General features: G+C 34.9%; 1 protein-coding gene across 5 annotated transcripts in view; it reads right to left on the bottom strand.

The window, feature by feature from the left end:
* DYNC2H1 (dynein cytoplasmic 2 heavy chain 1) overlaps positions 1-15,763 on the bottom strand; it is a 155,044-nt gene that overhangs the window by 120,208 nt on the left and 19,073 nt on the right. For all 5 annotated transcript variants that reach the window (XM_032099265.1, XM_032099266.1, XM_032099268.1 and 2 more), the window contains exons 21-40: positions 13,818-13,967; positions 12,814-13,019; positions 11,821-11,976; positions 11,617-11,731; positions 10,931-11,101; positions 10,366-10,748; positions 9,514-9,646; positions 9,306-9,423; positions 9,032-9,144; positions 8,824-8,943; positions 8,109-8,259; positions 6,415-6,617; positions 5,760-5,942; positions 5,270-5,452; positions 4,908-5,131; positions 4,217-4,332; positions 3,153-3,352; positions 2,235-2,499; positions 1,696-1,903; positions 1,204-1,333 (exon numbers count right to left, since the gene is read on the bottom strand). In XM_032099265.1, coding sequence (XP_031955156.1) covers positions 1,204-1,333; positions 1,696-1,903; positions 2,235-2,499; positions 3,153-3,352; positions 4,217-4,332; positions 4,908-5,131; positions 5,270-5,452; positions 5,760-5,942; positions 6,415-6,617; positions 8,109-8,259; positions 8,824-8,943; positions 9,032-9,144; positions 9,306-9,423; positions 9,514-9,646; positions 10,366-10,748; positions 10,931-11,101; positions 11,617-11,731; positions 11,821-11,976; positions 12,814-13,019; positions 13,818-13,967 — 3,528 coding nt within the window. The remainder of the gene's footprint in view (positions 1-1,203; positions 1,334-1,695; positions 1,904-2,234; positions 2,500-3,152; positions 3,353-4,216; positions 4,333-4,907; positions 5,132-5,269; positions 5,453-5,759; positions 5,943-6,414; positions 6,618-8,108; positions 8,260-8,823; positions 8,944-9,031; positions 9,145-9,305; positions 9,424-9,513; positions 9,647-10,365; positions 10,749-10,930; positions 11,102-11,616; positions 11,732-11,820; positions 11,977-12,813; positions 13,020-13,817; positions 13,968-15,763) is intronic.

Genomic DNA, 15,763 nt, shown 5'->3' with positions numbered 1-15,763 from the left:
ACTGTATACTGGAAACCTTTCTTTTGAACAGAATCTTTAGAGATTCTGCTTTTTAGCACCAAAGAGAATTTGCAGCCTCAGGAACAATGCCATGAATGAAAGAACTAGGAGGAAAAATAATTAGAACAACACAACAGGACCATGTATGTACCCCAGGAGGAGACAATGCAGGTCTCAAACAGTAGCACACTGGCCACAGCAGTGGGGAAGTCTCCTAAAAAATGTTTTGTGCACATAAGCTACTTGAGATCAAGGTGAATCCAACTCCTCCAGAAGGCGAGTCTGGGAAGCATCTAGAATCCCTCAGCAAATCTAGCATATGCAGAACAATTACTATGATGTACATCCCAGAGTCCCAGAATCCAGATAATTCACAAAGTTTTGGACTAACCTTTTATTAAATATTGTAATTACGTACCACTTTTCACCTATTAAAACATTTTTCAGTCAAGGTTTTGAGTAGAATCCTAGAGAGCTAAAGTTACATACTTAAATTCAGGACAGATTAGTGGAAGCTGTTTGAATTTAACATTCTGAACAGTCAAAATATTTCCCGAGATATGACATTACATTTTTCCTCAACCTATTACAATCTTCAGTGTACACTGTGCAACTTGACAAATTTTAGCCATCTTTTTTTGTGATAGACAATAACATCAATCTAGAAAATAATTTCTTCACTTTTTCTTTTCTTTTACATATTCAAGTCTTTCAGATCTCTGAAAACATAAAGAAAAATGTCTGGTATGGAACAATGAAATGCATGTTAAATCTGTGAAACTTAGTATCTGTCTTTACTAGTTAAAATGGTATTAAATGTTCCAAAACTTTTAAGCACAGTGATCAGTTGTTGGGACCTTATTATAATAGCTCCAGAATTAATCATACTAAGGAAACAGCATCATTAATGTGGTCACAGCACCAAGCGTGCCAGAGTACAAGAAGTTTGGACAACTCTCTCAGCTGCATGGTCTGATTCTTGGGGTGGTCCTGTGCAGGACCAGGAACTGGACTTCAATGATCCCTGTGGGTCCCTTTCAACTCAGGATATTTTACAATTCTGTAATTCTATCAAAAAAGCACTGAGTTGGGTTTTTTACTTACAATTCAAACATTAATCTGAATGATCTATTCAGTGCTAAACTAGAAAAACGGATCACACTTAACAGAAGCTGAAATTTGATTAAGTATTCATTTACTAACCTTCTTTACAACCCAGTTTAAAGCCTTTTCAAAATAGTCCCCAATCCAGTTTTCAAGGTTGTATCTGGATTCTTCAGGCTGACTTCTTAACCAAGACTTTATTAGAGCATTAAGATCTGTATCTTCATCACTAAGTCAAAACAAAACAAGATTCAGATAAATATAAGGCACCCATATCTTTAAATAGACCGCTTTAAAAAACCAACAGAATTCCAGAAAAAGTCTGGTAAAATACTTCAACAATTTCTAACCAGTATTTGGGCTCTCCAATAAAGAATTCACCATGTCTTTTGGAAAAAATCTGAGGTATTTAAGTCAAAAGATTATAATAAACACCACAGAAGGGATATGCAACCTAAAGAAACTTTCCCAGTGATTGGCTTCCTAAGTGTAAGCAACTAACCAACTGCTCCCTTCACCTGAGAATACCTTTCAAGAAAAGTAAGTATATATTTGCTTACTTTAAAAGTATGTAATACTCCTGTGACTTACCTCAGAAAGATCATTCCCATTCGAGATATTGTAGCAGGAGAAGCACAGCTAAGGTCATGAGTTTCAAATATAAAGTTGACATTTGAACCAAACTGAATTCTTTCTCCACTGGGCATAGTTAACAATTTGTTGTCATCCAAAACAGAATTCAAAGATTCAATCCATTCAGGATCAATATCACCATCACAAATTATCCATGAAGTAATATCTATTTCCAGACACAAAAATAAAATACCAAACCCAAGAAAAACAGTTTAAAAATATTGCATCTTGCTATCTTAACACTATTTATTATCTTTTCTTCATTACGACTTGAAGTTTTATGAAGGCACTCCTCATATGCTTTATCTTCTGCTGCCTATTTTTGCTTTCTGATCACAAAATTTGTAAAGAACGTACCGAGGCTTTTGGCTACAATTGTTACTAGTTTTTCTTGCCTTATGCTATCCACAAATAGCAACACAACATAAAGATGTACCCGAAAACGAACCATTTCAGTAATTCCAGTGTAACAATCTGCGAGTCCCTCTCAGACGTACCTCGGGGCTCTCGCACCACGTGCCGAGCGCTGTTGGTAAGCACTCCATCAGACCATTCCCTGGTATCCATGTCAATGCGGCCCAGCAGCTGATGCCGGGGCATGGCTTTGGGATTCATTGTGTACTGCTTCACTACTTGGCCAGTTTTACCAAGGGCTGTCTTTAACATCCGCCAGAGCGTGGATTTACCTCCACCACTTGGACCTACGATAACCACACCCATTCTTTGACGCAGTTGTTCATACAACTCCAAAGCCTTCTTGATCTAGACAATGAAAGGGATAATGGCTATGTGCAATTGTAAAGCTAAATCAAACATGTTCTTTTATAGTATTTCTGCAATTTACTTTGCATGCAGACACTTTCTATAATTTTGATTTTTTAAACAATGGATATTTGCAGGAATAATTAAAATTATGACACTAAAATTTATGAAGAAATTCATTTTACATGTTGGAAGCATTTCACTAAATTACTAGTACAAAAATAACAGCCATCTTTGGGCATATTTTTAATGAGAATTTAACAAATCTTCAGTCACAAAACTTCGTCCAGTTCTACAATAAATAAATAAAAACAAGACAGAGAACTGCTTGCGAAAACCAAATATTCACTTATTTCATTCTTTCACTGTCCAAAATATTCACTGGCATTTCTACCTGGCTTGAATGAAACTGTGTGTCATGTTTACATCTTAATTTTCCTTGCACTATTTTTCTTTCAATTACATAACTGATCTACCATGCTTTGAACACACATCTAATTTCTTGTATATATGTAATTAGAATCTCACTACCAGTTATTCTCACTTTTTTATAAAAGATTTTTCAAAAGAAAACAGAAATGAGTCAAATGAATGTAATATTAATCAGTTCTAATTCAGAATAATACTGTTTTGTTGCTGTAGCTAATGTTTACCTGTGTGCTTATAACTTCCAAGTTTGCTTCTTCAAAGACTTGTTGTAAAGCTGCAGTTAACTCAGCATATTCCACATCTTTAGAATCAGTGCCAGGAAATACATCTTTAACCAGCTCATCAAAACGTGTGCAGTCTGCAAATGTGAGCTTTGATGTGGTGTTCAGCTGCAAAGCTTGAACCACTATGTGACTTTCATTAACTGGAAAGAAAAACAAAGAAAACAGATCAGTTTAAGCTGTTTGTTGGGGTTTTTTTCCTTTGAATATATCAGAACCTGAGCCAACACTGCTTAGATGTTGAAAGTAGAATCAGAGCATAGATTCCAGAATTCCAGTTCAAGAATTCTACTTGGAAGCTAGGCACAGTTAGGCATACTTACTGTAAGTATGATATATGCCCACAAATGCACTCTACACAGATATGAGGTGGTTATGGTGCTGGTCAGATGCAAAACATTTATTATGTCAAAATTTGTAAACTTTCAGATATATGCTGTTTAAGCAAACAGGAAGCAGTAGTTGTCTCCTAAAGATGTGAAATGCTCATCCATTCCACACTCTTTAATTCCCTCTCATTAAACACCTAAACAACAATAATTTAAAAAATCTTTAAAAAATACATTGACTCAGTCTAGTCCAATACTTTTCTATCCTTCCTACCTATCCTTATATTTGTCTACCAATCTGAATCTAGTACCATGTGACAATTTTTGCAAAACTCAGACAAAATCAAAATGGTCTGATAACTTAATGAATGACAGCATCAGAGGATCAACTTTCCTGTCCTAAGCCAAGTGAAAACAAGTCTTTGAGAAACATTTTAAATGATTCCCAAATGAAGTTCTGTAATCCATGTGTTATCATCATATAAAAGCTAAATCTAGAATACGAAGAATCTTTTGTAGTCTCCTAGCAAAGGTGGGCTCATGGATATTTTCCTCTTTTCTAAATTGCCTACAGATACAAGCCGTGGCTTTTTAAAACTCCAGTGAACAAGAAAGCTGGAGTGAATTATATTTGTACAAGATCTTAAAGAATCCAAAGTTTGGTGTGGTCAATCTTACCTTCTTGCTTTGCATCGCTTTTCTTCAGCTGATGAAGAAGACTGCCACAGCCTCTCAAAACAGTCTTCAGTGCTCGTAAACCCCAGTCATAGTGCTGCTGTGGTGTCAGAAGCTCCCTGAATTTATAAACAACAACATGGTAATAAGCTCTAGGTGACAGCATCTGAAATTTTGGGTTGGTGAATGAACGCTCTTATAATACAGGTTTGGTCAAAAGAGAAACTGGCACATATTTGTAGTGTCATCTGAAACGCATCTCAGAAATACAGCAATGACGCTCTGGAGTTTTCAGAGGGGTTATATTCAACATGTATTTATTATTGACTCTGACAGCATTCACTATAACCTCTGATCTTTGTACTCTCTAGTGCACATACTTTTAACCAAACAGTCACTTGCATTCCAACAATTTCAAGAGTCTAGATACAACACAATGCTTGCAAACATTCATATGCTCATATTTATATTTAGTGAGATACTAGGGGAGCAGCACCTTGATCCCTTGACATTATAACTGAATTCAAGATGTTTTCATACCTCAACCTCCCAACACATTACAGTATTTTTAAAAGTTAAAGGTATCTGTACAGAGATTTGTATGGTATACCATTTAGATTTAAGAGCTACAAGGGAAGAGAATTAGAAAGGGAAGTTTACTAAGGAGCAGGGAGGTGGGGTGGGGAAAGCTTACCTTGCTAGATTAAAAATAGCCACTAATTTTCTACCCAGTATTTTAGCATCCTTAAAGCCTTCTGAATACAAAATAACTTCTGCAATGAGTTCATTGTCTGGATGAGTCATAGCAACTGGTCTGAAAAGTTGTTTGAGATTATCAGGCAGTTTCTGTCTTCCTCCATAACCTTTTCCGGCAGGATTCAGAGTGATAAAAATTCCAGAATTAGGATCCATTTCAACCTAGCATTAGAAGTGCATTGTAAGGATATATTGTCAGATGAAACAGTATTGAGAAAGGATGGGTGGATTATGTTTAGTTACAGTAGACAGTTTTTTAAGTTTGGCCTATGTGAACAGAATAATTAAGTTTTGCTGTACCTTTTTGCCAAGCATCTCACACACAGGACTGTGTTTCTTCAGTGCATGTTGAATTGTCTGAACCTGCATGGATACTGCAGACAATACAGCTTCCTCAAGTCTATTGAATTCATCAAAACAGCCCCAGGCACCACACTTCACTAAGCCCACAAATATGCGTCCCATTGACTTCACATCAATACCCTTGAAATTAAAAAGAATGTTGTCAAAATTCAAGTAACAAGAAAATATACAAGAATGTCTTCCCATCCACTAAAAAACAGGTCCTTGGAAATATCCACAAATTTCAAATGGCAACTGACAAATTATCAGAATAATTTCCATAATAATTTAAATAATATTAATAATACTAATACTACTCATAATAACAATTTATATAATATAATAATAGTTAATATTATAATTTTAATATTACTTGTGGACTATAATACTGCTTTATGAAGTATGGGTATAGATAACCATTTCCTAAATTAAACAAAACCATATTCACCTCATCACAATTAAAGACTAATACTTGTCTTCCAAGAAGTCCACCCAAGGCCTTTACTGATTCTGTCTTCCCAGTTCCAGCTGGACCATAGGGATTTCCTCCAAGGCCCATCTTCATGGCCTGAGTAAGAGTTAGGTAACACTTATCTGTCAAAGGTGTATAAACAAGTTTTGGGGAAATCCCCTGCAGAAACAAAACAAATTATATTGATTGGTAGACAGAAAATACTGGCAATGTAATTTCATTGATTTTATTGGTAAGTAATTAATTTAACAATATAAAGCAACAGCCAAAATTTCTGTCTCATTAAGTATATGAATTTGTTTACAAAGCTTTCCTTGTTTTATATCAAATGCCAATGTATTGTTCAAATTTTTTCACAACTACAGATGAAACTGCACTTGGATATATAAAAGCACGCATATTAGAAAATAGTTATATGATAATACAGCTACTTTGATACAACTTACATTTACCCCATCAGCATCAGGAATGAAAACTATTACCCTATCTTTTAATATTATCTATGAAATAGCATGTTAAGGACATAGCAAAGTTTAGAATAATGGCAACAGTTGGGAGACAATCAGCAGCATGTATGAAATGAGAAAGTGTTTGACTCATATATAAAAGCCACTAGGTAAAAATACCACACCTGATATTCGTAAGTATATTGGAGTTCAGCATCTACCATCTGAACATAACATTTTTGGTTGTTCATATAAAATCTCAGCTGCTTCTTCCAAGCCCAGTCTTCAACACTGTGAACCTCGGCTTGATTCAGCTGCTTCACCACATCAATGTTATGAATGATATCAAGAATCAGAGCTTTAAGCTTGAGCTCGAGGATTCCAGATTCTGCAAAAAATCACACCAAAAGAAAAAAATCACACCAGTGTAGTAAGGAAGACACACATTACCCATTCACAAGTTCATTGTGCTGCTTTCTATTATTTAGACCTTGTTTCAATTATATGAAGACTCTTATTTTCTAAAGCAAGCAGCATAAAATAAGATCCTGACAGACAGTGTAAATCATGTAACTTCAGTCATTTTGAAGTGATTTTGTCTGCCTCTACATGGGGGGGGGAGGGGGCGAGAGAGGGAGAGGAAAAAAGGAGAGGGAGAGGCTTTTCTGCAAAGCAATTTACGCTGAGAGTGTTAAAAGCCATGTCCACTTCAGCAATCAGTGTGGCCCAACCTGCTGAGGGATCTGTTGAGCATCTGAAAACCACACTACATGCACTCTGGAGATTTTACTCAGAATAATTATGTTGATGTGGAATGAATGCTCATTAACAGATTGGGTGCTTTAAGTGTACTCTTAGAGCATACTGTTTAATTTAGTTTCATTTGAAAGAAATCCAGTTTGTGTGCTTCTATGCCATTCCATGATGGTAATTAAAGCACAGTAAGTGGGAATAATCAGGCAACTCACTTCAAAATCACACTTACTATCCAAACTAAAAAGTTAACAAAATGTATTATACAATAGATGAAAGGAAGACTCCTCTGTAACTGATGAAATTTTTCAAACAGCTATAGAAAGAGCACAGAAAGGGAGCTCAGATAAAGAACCACACTTACAGACTTCTTGAGGTAGGTGACATGAATGCTATTTCTAATTAACCTATCAGATGTTTACAGTTCACAAATTGTAAACTAGAATCTAATGTAGTAAGCAGCTATACAAATGTGGTGGAAGACTATAAACCATATGTCAAATTGAGTCTTTTTACACCTAAGGTAAAAGCCATCTCACCTAACCTACAGTGTGGAATTTTACATCTGAAGTAGTCACTCAAAGCCTCTGGTCAAAAGAGAGGAAAAAGCACTCAGAGGCATAATTATTCTAACCCATTCGGACTATGTAAGATTCAGAACAATCATGCCTTGAGAATAACAAGCTTATTTTGCCTCAAAGGTACTCAGGAATTATTAGTTCAAAGGCAAATGTGAACCTCGAACACAGAAAAAGAGAATCACCTGCACAATTGTATGGAATATACTGGCTTGACATAATGTACCTCAACTGCTGTTTGGCCACTTCCTGTGAAACAGCAGATACATAAGCTAAAAGATGGAAACTTATGAGAAAATTAAGAAGAGAGGCCTCCAAATACGTAAATTCTCCAAGATAATTTCTAATCTAAATAAAAATCCTTTTGCTTACTCTGAAATATTAAAGATTTTAATCTAGGCTGTAGTAGGTGAGTGTTTTTATGTAACTCAGCTTTATGAAATCAAATTGAGACAGATTTATATAATTTCATGTTTAAATAAACAATGTAAAATACTACATAACTGCAGTCATAATAAAGAATTGTATATTAATTGTAATTTTTATACCTGTACTCCCAGTATCTTCTATGCCACTACCAATGTTAGTATAATGGTCCAGTTTAGCCATGAGTTCTAATTCTAATTGTTGCAGATTATGGTTTTTGATAGCACTTTCAACATCTTCAGTGAACAGAATTTGTTCTGCCAAGGAAAGGATCTTTGGAAGAGAAAGTTCAAATTATACTTCATAAATACAGAACACATATAAAAACTAAGCAGTTTACCAACTAATTTGCAATTGCTTATTATGTCTGATAGTTTAAGTATTTTATTGTATAATTTTATTGTATCATTTTTATTATTTGTATAATTTATGCATTCTATAATTATAATTTCTATAATTTGTATATTTTTATTTATTGTAAAATTTTTAAACAAAAAATATTTGCTATGCTCTTAAAAAATAAATAACAAATAAAGCCATCTTAAAATCTGACAAAATTTTGCCAAAACTTGTAATGTAATCTAATACAGCAAGTCTTTTTCATTAAATGATATGTCAGATTGCCATGTAAAAGACTTGAATATTTCAAATGTTTACAAAGAAATTTATAATAGCACATATTTCTAAGAATTTCTCTATATGATAAATGAGTAAAATGGATTTGACTGGGCCTATTTTCTACATAATCTAAATGTATAGTTCTTTACAGAACTAAAAAAAAATAACTCATTCGGTAATTCTAAGACTACACAGAGGCATTACTGGATCAACTACTACCTGGGAAGGAAAGAGCGATGGATCAATTGAACCTTGTGATTTTTTTCCAGCATCAACACAATCAATTAACATTTTTTTCAGGGTTTCCTTCATCTCTGAAGCCAAACTGTTTAGCCACACCTGACAAAGAGATGAAAAAACTCAAAAATTACATTACAAATTAACTTCTCTAAGATGTTTGATCTAGACTAGGATGTGATTTTCTTACCTCCACATCATTTGACAGAAAAACTTTATTTCTAAGTGGCACGGTTTCTCCTTCTACAGACTTCATGGCAACTATGTACTTAAATTCTTCATCAAAGCTCACACTATTAATGCCTATTAATCAGAAAACATAGATAAAGTTATATATTCTCAAAGTTAAACATTAATTATTAAGTTTCTAGTCATGGAAAGAGAGGAACTGAAACATATTATTTAGCTTTGAAGAAGCTTATTTCTAAATAAGTATATTTCACAAATAAAGATTAATGCATTACCAGCAAAAAGTTTCTTAAGATGAGACTGGATAACTAGAGGATTCATGGACTGTCCTAAAATCTCTAATAAGTCATCATCTCCAATAAAATAGAATCGTGGAAATGCTGAGCGTTTTTCCTATATAAAAACAGAATAAATCAATTTTGTTGATTTAAACTCAAGCTTACTGACTTTCTTTATAAAAAATTGTATTGATGTTTACTGTACCTCCAAAAACTCATTCAAAGATTTCTGACATCTCTGAAGCTGGTCAAGTATGGTAGTTAAGGTATTTTTTATTCCGGCCCGGGCATTCAGTGATGTTATCCTATTGTCACTCTTAATATCTGACATAATGGATCTTGACAGAAAATAAAAGAATTCATAAATCCATTATAATTTTAATTTAAATATAGTATCTATAAAATTAAGTAAATAGAAATTAACACACAGGCAAGTAATATAAACAGCTGATATATTACTTTCAGGTTTCAGTACTAATGATGAAACATTTCAGAATTTACCTCAATGTCTCTCCAATATAATTTAAGAGCAATGGTTTCTTGCTAAAATTTCTCTACCCAGAACCAAGAAAATTCAGTTCTTGACTTCTATTTCCTTTTAAGTCATTTCAACTCATGCCAAGACAGATAATGGTACGTATCTTTCCATATTTCTAAAACCTACTCCCTTTTTATCTTATGACTTGTTTGGAAAAAATAAACCATCTGTTTCTCCCAAAAGTCTGTGTGTACTTTCTGATGGTTTCCAGCATGATTCTTGAAAAAATAATTACATCACCTCTACTTCTGCTAAGACTAACCTTGTGTTTGCCTGCCTTGATCACAATCTTTGATGTTTCACATGATTCCCTTCTTCACATGTACCCCATTAAATGAAAACACTACCACCTTTATTCAGATACATGTCACCATCATACATGTGTATCTTCTGAATTCCTGTCGCTGACCTTCTTCTCCATACATATTCCAATTGTTCCATATATTTTCACCACGAAGAATGTTCTAGACTACATGCCAAAGACACTACAAAAGGTAAGTAGCATTCCATAACACTAACCTGAAGTTTTCATCAACTCTGTTAAAACGAGCTTGTTCTTTGGGTAGAGCTCCACGACCAAATATTGGTTCCAAATAGACCCATTTCCTTTGAATTTGGTTTAAATTCTGCAGGTATTCATCCAAGTTAGCTAGCTTTTTTTCCCAGACGGACACTTTATCTTCAAAACCTTTGTAATATGGAGAGTCCTTAAGAGACTGTAGAAGACAGCGATGATCTCCAACTTGGTTGACTGTGTCCTTCCAGTCTTTAATAAGCCTGAGAGTCTTGCCTTGGCTGTCTTCATAATCTGTTAACACAAAGACAGCTCCAACTCCCCAGAGTTCAAGCTCACGCAATGCTTCTCTGATTGTGATTTCACCTTGAGCTCGACAATTCAAATCCTATTTAAAGGCAAGAATAGATCTCATATGAAACTACAGAGCTTGCAATAAACTCTCCATTCAAAAATATAATGCAAATTCTACTTCTATAGTATTAAAAAAATATGCATATGGAACTACATATACCACATAAAATAAACCATAAAAAAAACTATAGATCCTGTGTTTAAAATTATTCATACCTTAAGTTCCACTGCTTTTTCTATAATGGCATCTGTCACTTTCAATAGATCTCCAAATAGCAAACCCTCAAGAGTAGTGCCTCGGGGAAGACCCAGAAGACGGAAGAGATCCAACCAATGATCTGGAGAAAGCTGTTCTCCTCTTACGTATTTTAGGAGTGGAATTATCATCTGCAGAAAAAAGGCACATATAAATCCATCTAGTCATTATGAAAATTGCATCTCTTTGATTTTGGAGTGACATGCTACTCAAACAAAAATAAAATTTAAGTTCTTAAACTGAGGTACAGTTTTTCCAGTTCCTGAATTTAAAGTTTAGGAGTAGGATTCTGAAGACAACTCATTTATAAATCTGTGTCTATGTAAGCTGTAATGACCATTCTGTTTACTGTAGAGAACTAAAAGTTCTCAAAAGTAAGTGAAATGTTCAAAACAGTACCAGAAAACGTTTTGTTGAATTTTAATTGATTTTATTGTAAGAAATGAACAATGAGGTATAGAACATTTTTTGTTTCACAGGCCTTGCTGAAATTCATAGAATCACAGTTATTTGGGTAGAAAATGACCTTAAAGATCACCTGGTTCTAATCTCCCTGCTGTGGGCAGGGACACCTTCACCCAGACCAGGTTGCTCAAAACCCCACCCAACCTGGCCTTGAACACTTCTATGGTAATTGGCATCTTACTTTGTATTTGTCCACTTCTTTTTGCAGCTTTACTGTCATTACAGTATGTTCTTCCATCTTCCTCAGTTTGTCATGCCAGTTAAACAAAAATTCTTCAAATAGGTATATTTTACTTCTGCATGAAAATCAAACGAGAAGGTCATAACAACACAGTACTACTACCACAACTGTATGTCCACTAAAAATAAAGTAACAAAATGTTACCTAAAAGTAATCCAGTCTTCCTTGGCTTTTTCCTGAACACCTTGATAAAACTCTTCATACAATGCCCATACTTCTGCACAACTCTGAATATCTTGGCTTACAGCTTCTGACAGTGATAAGTCAGGCTCTTCCAATTTAAAATGATGGCATTCTTCACTGCATAAAAAGATCACTGCATTATGCATTACATTATTCCACTGTATTTTTACAGTTTAAGAAATGGTACCATAAAGAAATCATCATATTTTTTTAAAAAAAGTCATTGTCTTTATTAAAGAATATTGCTGCCAACTGCAATTTCCTTATAATCTCCTTTTTGAATAGAAATAATAAAGAAATATGAGACATAACTCTTCTACACAAGAATCTTCTCCCACATTCACATTTATTTCCCATAAACTTTCATTTATTTCCTATTTATGAGAAAAGTGAATTAATTGGCACCCTCAAAATCAAAACCGAAAAGAGAATAATTTTGAATTGATTGTTTCTTCCTGCTAGGTTAAAAGAATATGCTGATTTTATTTACCATCATTTACATGCCAAGGTAAGAAGTTAAATAGAAAACTTCATCCTCTCGAAATCTGCAATAATGAGCAAGGACACTTACTGGTGGGAGAGGTGAGCTCCTGCCCGCTTAAGTTACAAGAGGATTGAGGTTCTTTTTGGACCAATATCCCAAACCTCCTCTTAGTGAGAATTTCAAAAGTCAGAATCAAGCCTTTAGTGTACAAACTTCCTTTTGCAAGACCTTAAGAGACTTCTCAAATTATTTATCCAAAAAAACATCTAGAAAACCTTAGCTTAAGAAATTCATGTTAGGTAAAAATCAACAAAAAGGACCCAGAAAAGCTAATGAAAAACATGTAACACAAATTATATTACTTATATTATCTGTTGTGATAAAAATTGGTGAACATTTTCTGAGATACTATTGCTACAAAAGATCAATATATTAATGAATAAGATATACAGGGAAATAAACATACATACATGAGTTTTTCTTTCACTGTTTTAAGTTCATCGAATTCTCTTTTTTTTTCCTTTATCATCTGAGCACTTTTCTCGAGTACATCCTGATCACCTGTTTCAATGACATCATCACTTGGCTTTAGCTGATCCCAGCGAGCTTTAAATTTTTCCAGGTCTTGAAGATATATGTTGATACGTGAAAGCACATTTCCTCTCATCATTTCCATCTGCAAAGCAATAGGCAAAATTACATTCTTTCAATGGTTTGTACCTACAACCGTGATCAAAATCAAAACATCATCTTCAAAACTTGATTACTACAATTTGATCAAAAATCAAACTCAAAAAACTTCTTGCGTAACGCCCAAAGAAATAGTTCAAAATAGTTCAACTTTATTCTCCTTGTTTTGTTTTTCTTTTAAAGGGGGCACTACTTTTTTTTTATTATGCTAGCACTTGAGTAGTACTTGAGACCTATTTATTCAGCCTATGCTACCTACTTAGATTGCCTCTTATAGCACATAGAAAGATTGCTGAATTTGTATGACAAACTGCTATCTTCAGTAGAACTTCAAACAAGTTCAGTAATTTGCCTATGGACTGGAATTACAGGACTGTGCATAGGTTAGCAAAGCTAAGTGAAAAGAAAATAAAAAGCTTCAATACTAAAAACATGATAAAGTAATAAAAATGCAGTCTTTGAACTGTTATCCTCTTTTCCTCTGTTAACCATTTATTAAGCCATTTGTCACCAGAAAGTTGTTTTGAGACAGAAGTACAACAATACAACATTCATTTCAGCATCAGTTCAACAAAGTTTCCCCTAGTTACTGCTTCAGAGTTAACAGTTACTGCTTAAGAGTCTAAGTATTTTTCCTCAGATGGCTCATCCTCAACTCAATAATGCCTGTGTTAACACTGAACTGACAACATTTATAGATGTAATCTAAGAAAAAAGTATTGTTCCAGACATATTCAAAATAATTTCAACATTCTCAGGCAAAATTTTAAGCTTTCATCGCTACCTGTTCAGCAATCATAAGCTGGTGGCTTTCCATCATTAATTCAAATTTATCCCACGTAGCTCTTAGGTTACCGATACTGTCCAAACCTGCACCAGCCACAGTTCGCAGAAGTTTGTTTTTATCTTCAGCTTCTTGAAACAGGAGAAACATCTAAAATCAGAAAGATCAAAAGTAAGTGTGCATGCAAAAACTCACTAAATCGTGTTTATCTAAAGCAAATACATATGAATCACCAATTGTGTATGCACCGATAATAAGCTGATATACAGCTGCTTTTTTAATACTGCTTATAGAATAACATCTAAACTTTTGAAAAAATAGTATCTGAGGTATTTAGAGAAATTCTATATCTTGATCCTAACATAAGATATACAGAAGTGAATGTTAACTATGAAAGAGGTAAGTGACACCTTACATATTGCCGAGATCAACTCAATCAAATTGGAGAACAGCAGCAGAGCAACACAACTCAATAAATCTGTGTGTATGTTTCCTGGCTTTGACTGGGATGCAGTTAATTTTTTTCTTAGTAGCTGGTACGGGGTTGTGCTTTGGACTTGTCATGAAAATGACATAGATAGCACAGGGATGTTTTAGTCACTGCTGAGCAGAGCTTACACAGAGCTAAGGCCTTTGCTGCTCCATACCCCACCCCACCAATGACGAGACTGAGGATGCACAAGGGGTTGGGAGGGGACACAGCCAGGACAGCTGACCCCCGCTGATCACAGGGACATTTCACACCATATGGCATCATGCTCAACAGAGAAAGCTGGGGAAGAAGGAGGAAGGGAGCGTTCAGAGTGATGTTTGTCTCCCCAGGTCACCGTTATGCATGATGGAGCCCTGCTCTCCTGGAGATGAATGGCTGAACACCTGCCTGCCCATGGCAAGCAGTGAAATAATTCCTTGTTTGCTTTGATTTTGTGCGGCTTTTGCTTTACTTCTTAAACTGTCTTTATCTCAACTCATGAGATACAGCCAGGCAGAGATATTCCATGCCATGTAATACTGCCTCCTTTCTGTTCATTTCCTTTCCGTTCCTTGCCTTGCCTTATTTATGTCTTTCTTTTACTTCTTTCTCTCTTTCTTCATTTGTTGAACTATTTTGATTTCTATCCATGAGGTGTCTCATTTCTACTCTTCCTTTCCTTTTCTCCTGTCTCATTAGGGGTGGGGGAGGCTCTGAGTGAATGAGAAAGTGACCCAGCAGGTGTGTAGTGCTTAGCTGCATATCAGGGTAATCCACAAAAAATATGGTATATTAAAAAAAAAAGAAGTAACAGAGACAATCCAAATAATTAGAAATTATCTGAAAGAGCACCAGTTTTTGTCACCTGTTTATGCAGGGCAAAAAAACCCATCTTTTTTTCCCCACATACTAAGAGACAACAGAATTCAGAAGAAAAACCAAACCAACCCTTTTAAACTATGTAAGTCAGAAGAATCATCTGAGATAAACACATACAGTTTTATACATTTACCAAAATTTCCTGTTATGTGTGCTTTCCTTTAAAAATTAAAAAGAGATAACAGGCAACAGTACTACAAAGTAATTCTCTTCAATATCCAATAATTCTCCCAGAGTTCCTACAAAATGTACTGAGTAAAGGGCTAAGCAGATAACCTGTATGCAAGACAAAGCTAAAATTAGCTGTCTGTATGTGGACTTGTTAAGCAGACATCTAAAACTCCACTGAAACCAAGGTCTCAATTATTTAATCACAGAGGTTTCCAGCACTACTTGAGATCCTCTACTCTATCCCATCTGCCTTACATCTACAGCCCCGAAAGTTATGGGGCTTCCTATACATCCTGTGTCTTACCTACCTTGAGCCTTATATGGAGCTCTCTGATATGCAGGACATCCCTCAAACAGTAGACACCTATGCATCAATAACTGCACTGAGCTCTCAGCGGAGCTAAGAAATCAACTCAGGAGGATG

Source organism: Corvus moneduloides, chromosome 2 (assembly GCF_009650955.1).
Source record: "Corvus moneduloides isolate bCorMon1 chromosome 2, bCorMon1.pri, whole genome shotgun sequence".
Lineage (NCBI taxonomy): Eukaryota > Metazoa > Chordata > Aves > Passeriformes > Corvidae > Corvus > Corvus moneduloides.
Note: the sequence above shows the minus strand (reverse complement) of the source record. Positions and strands in the feature narration are given on the sequence as shown.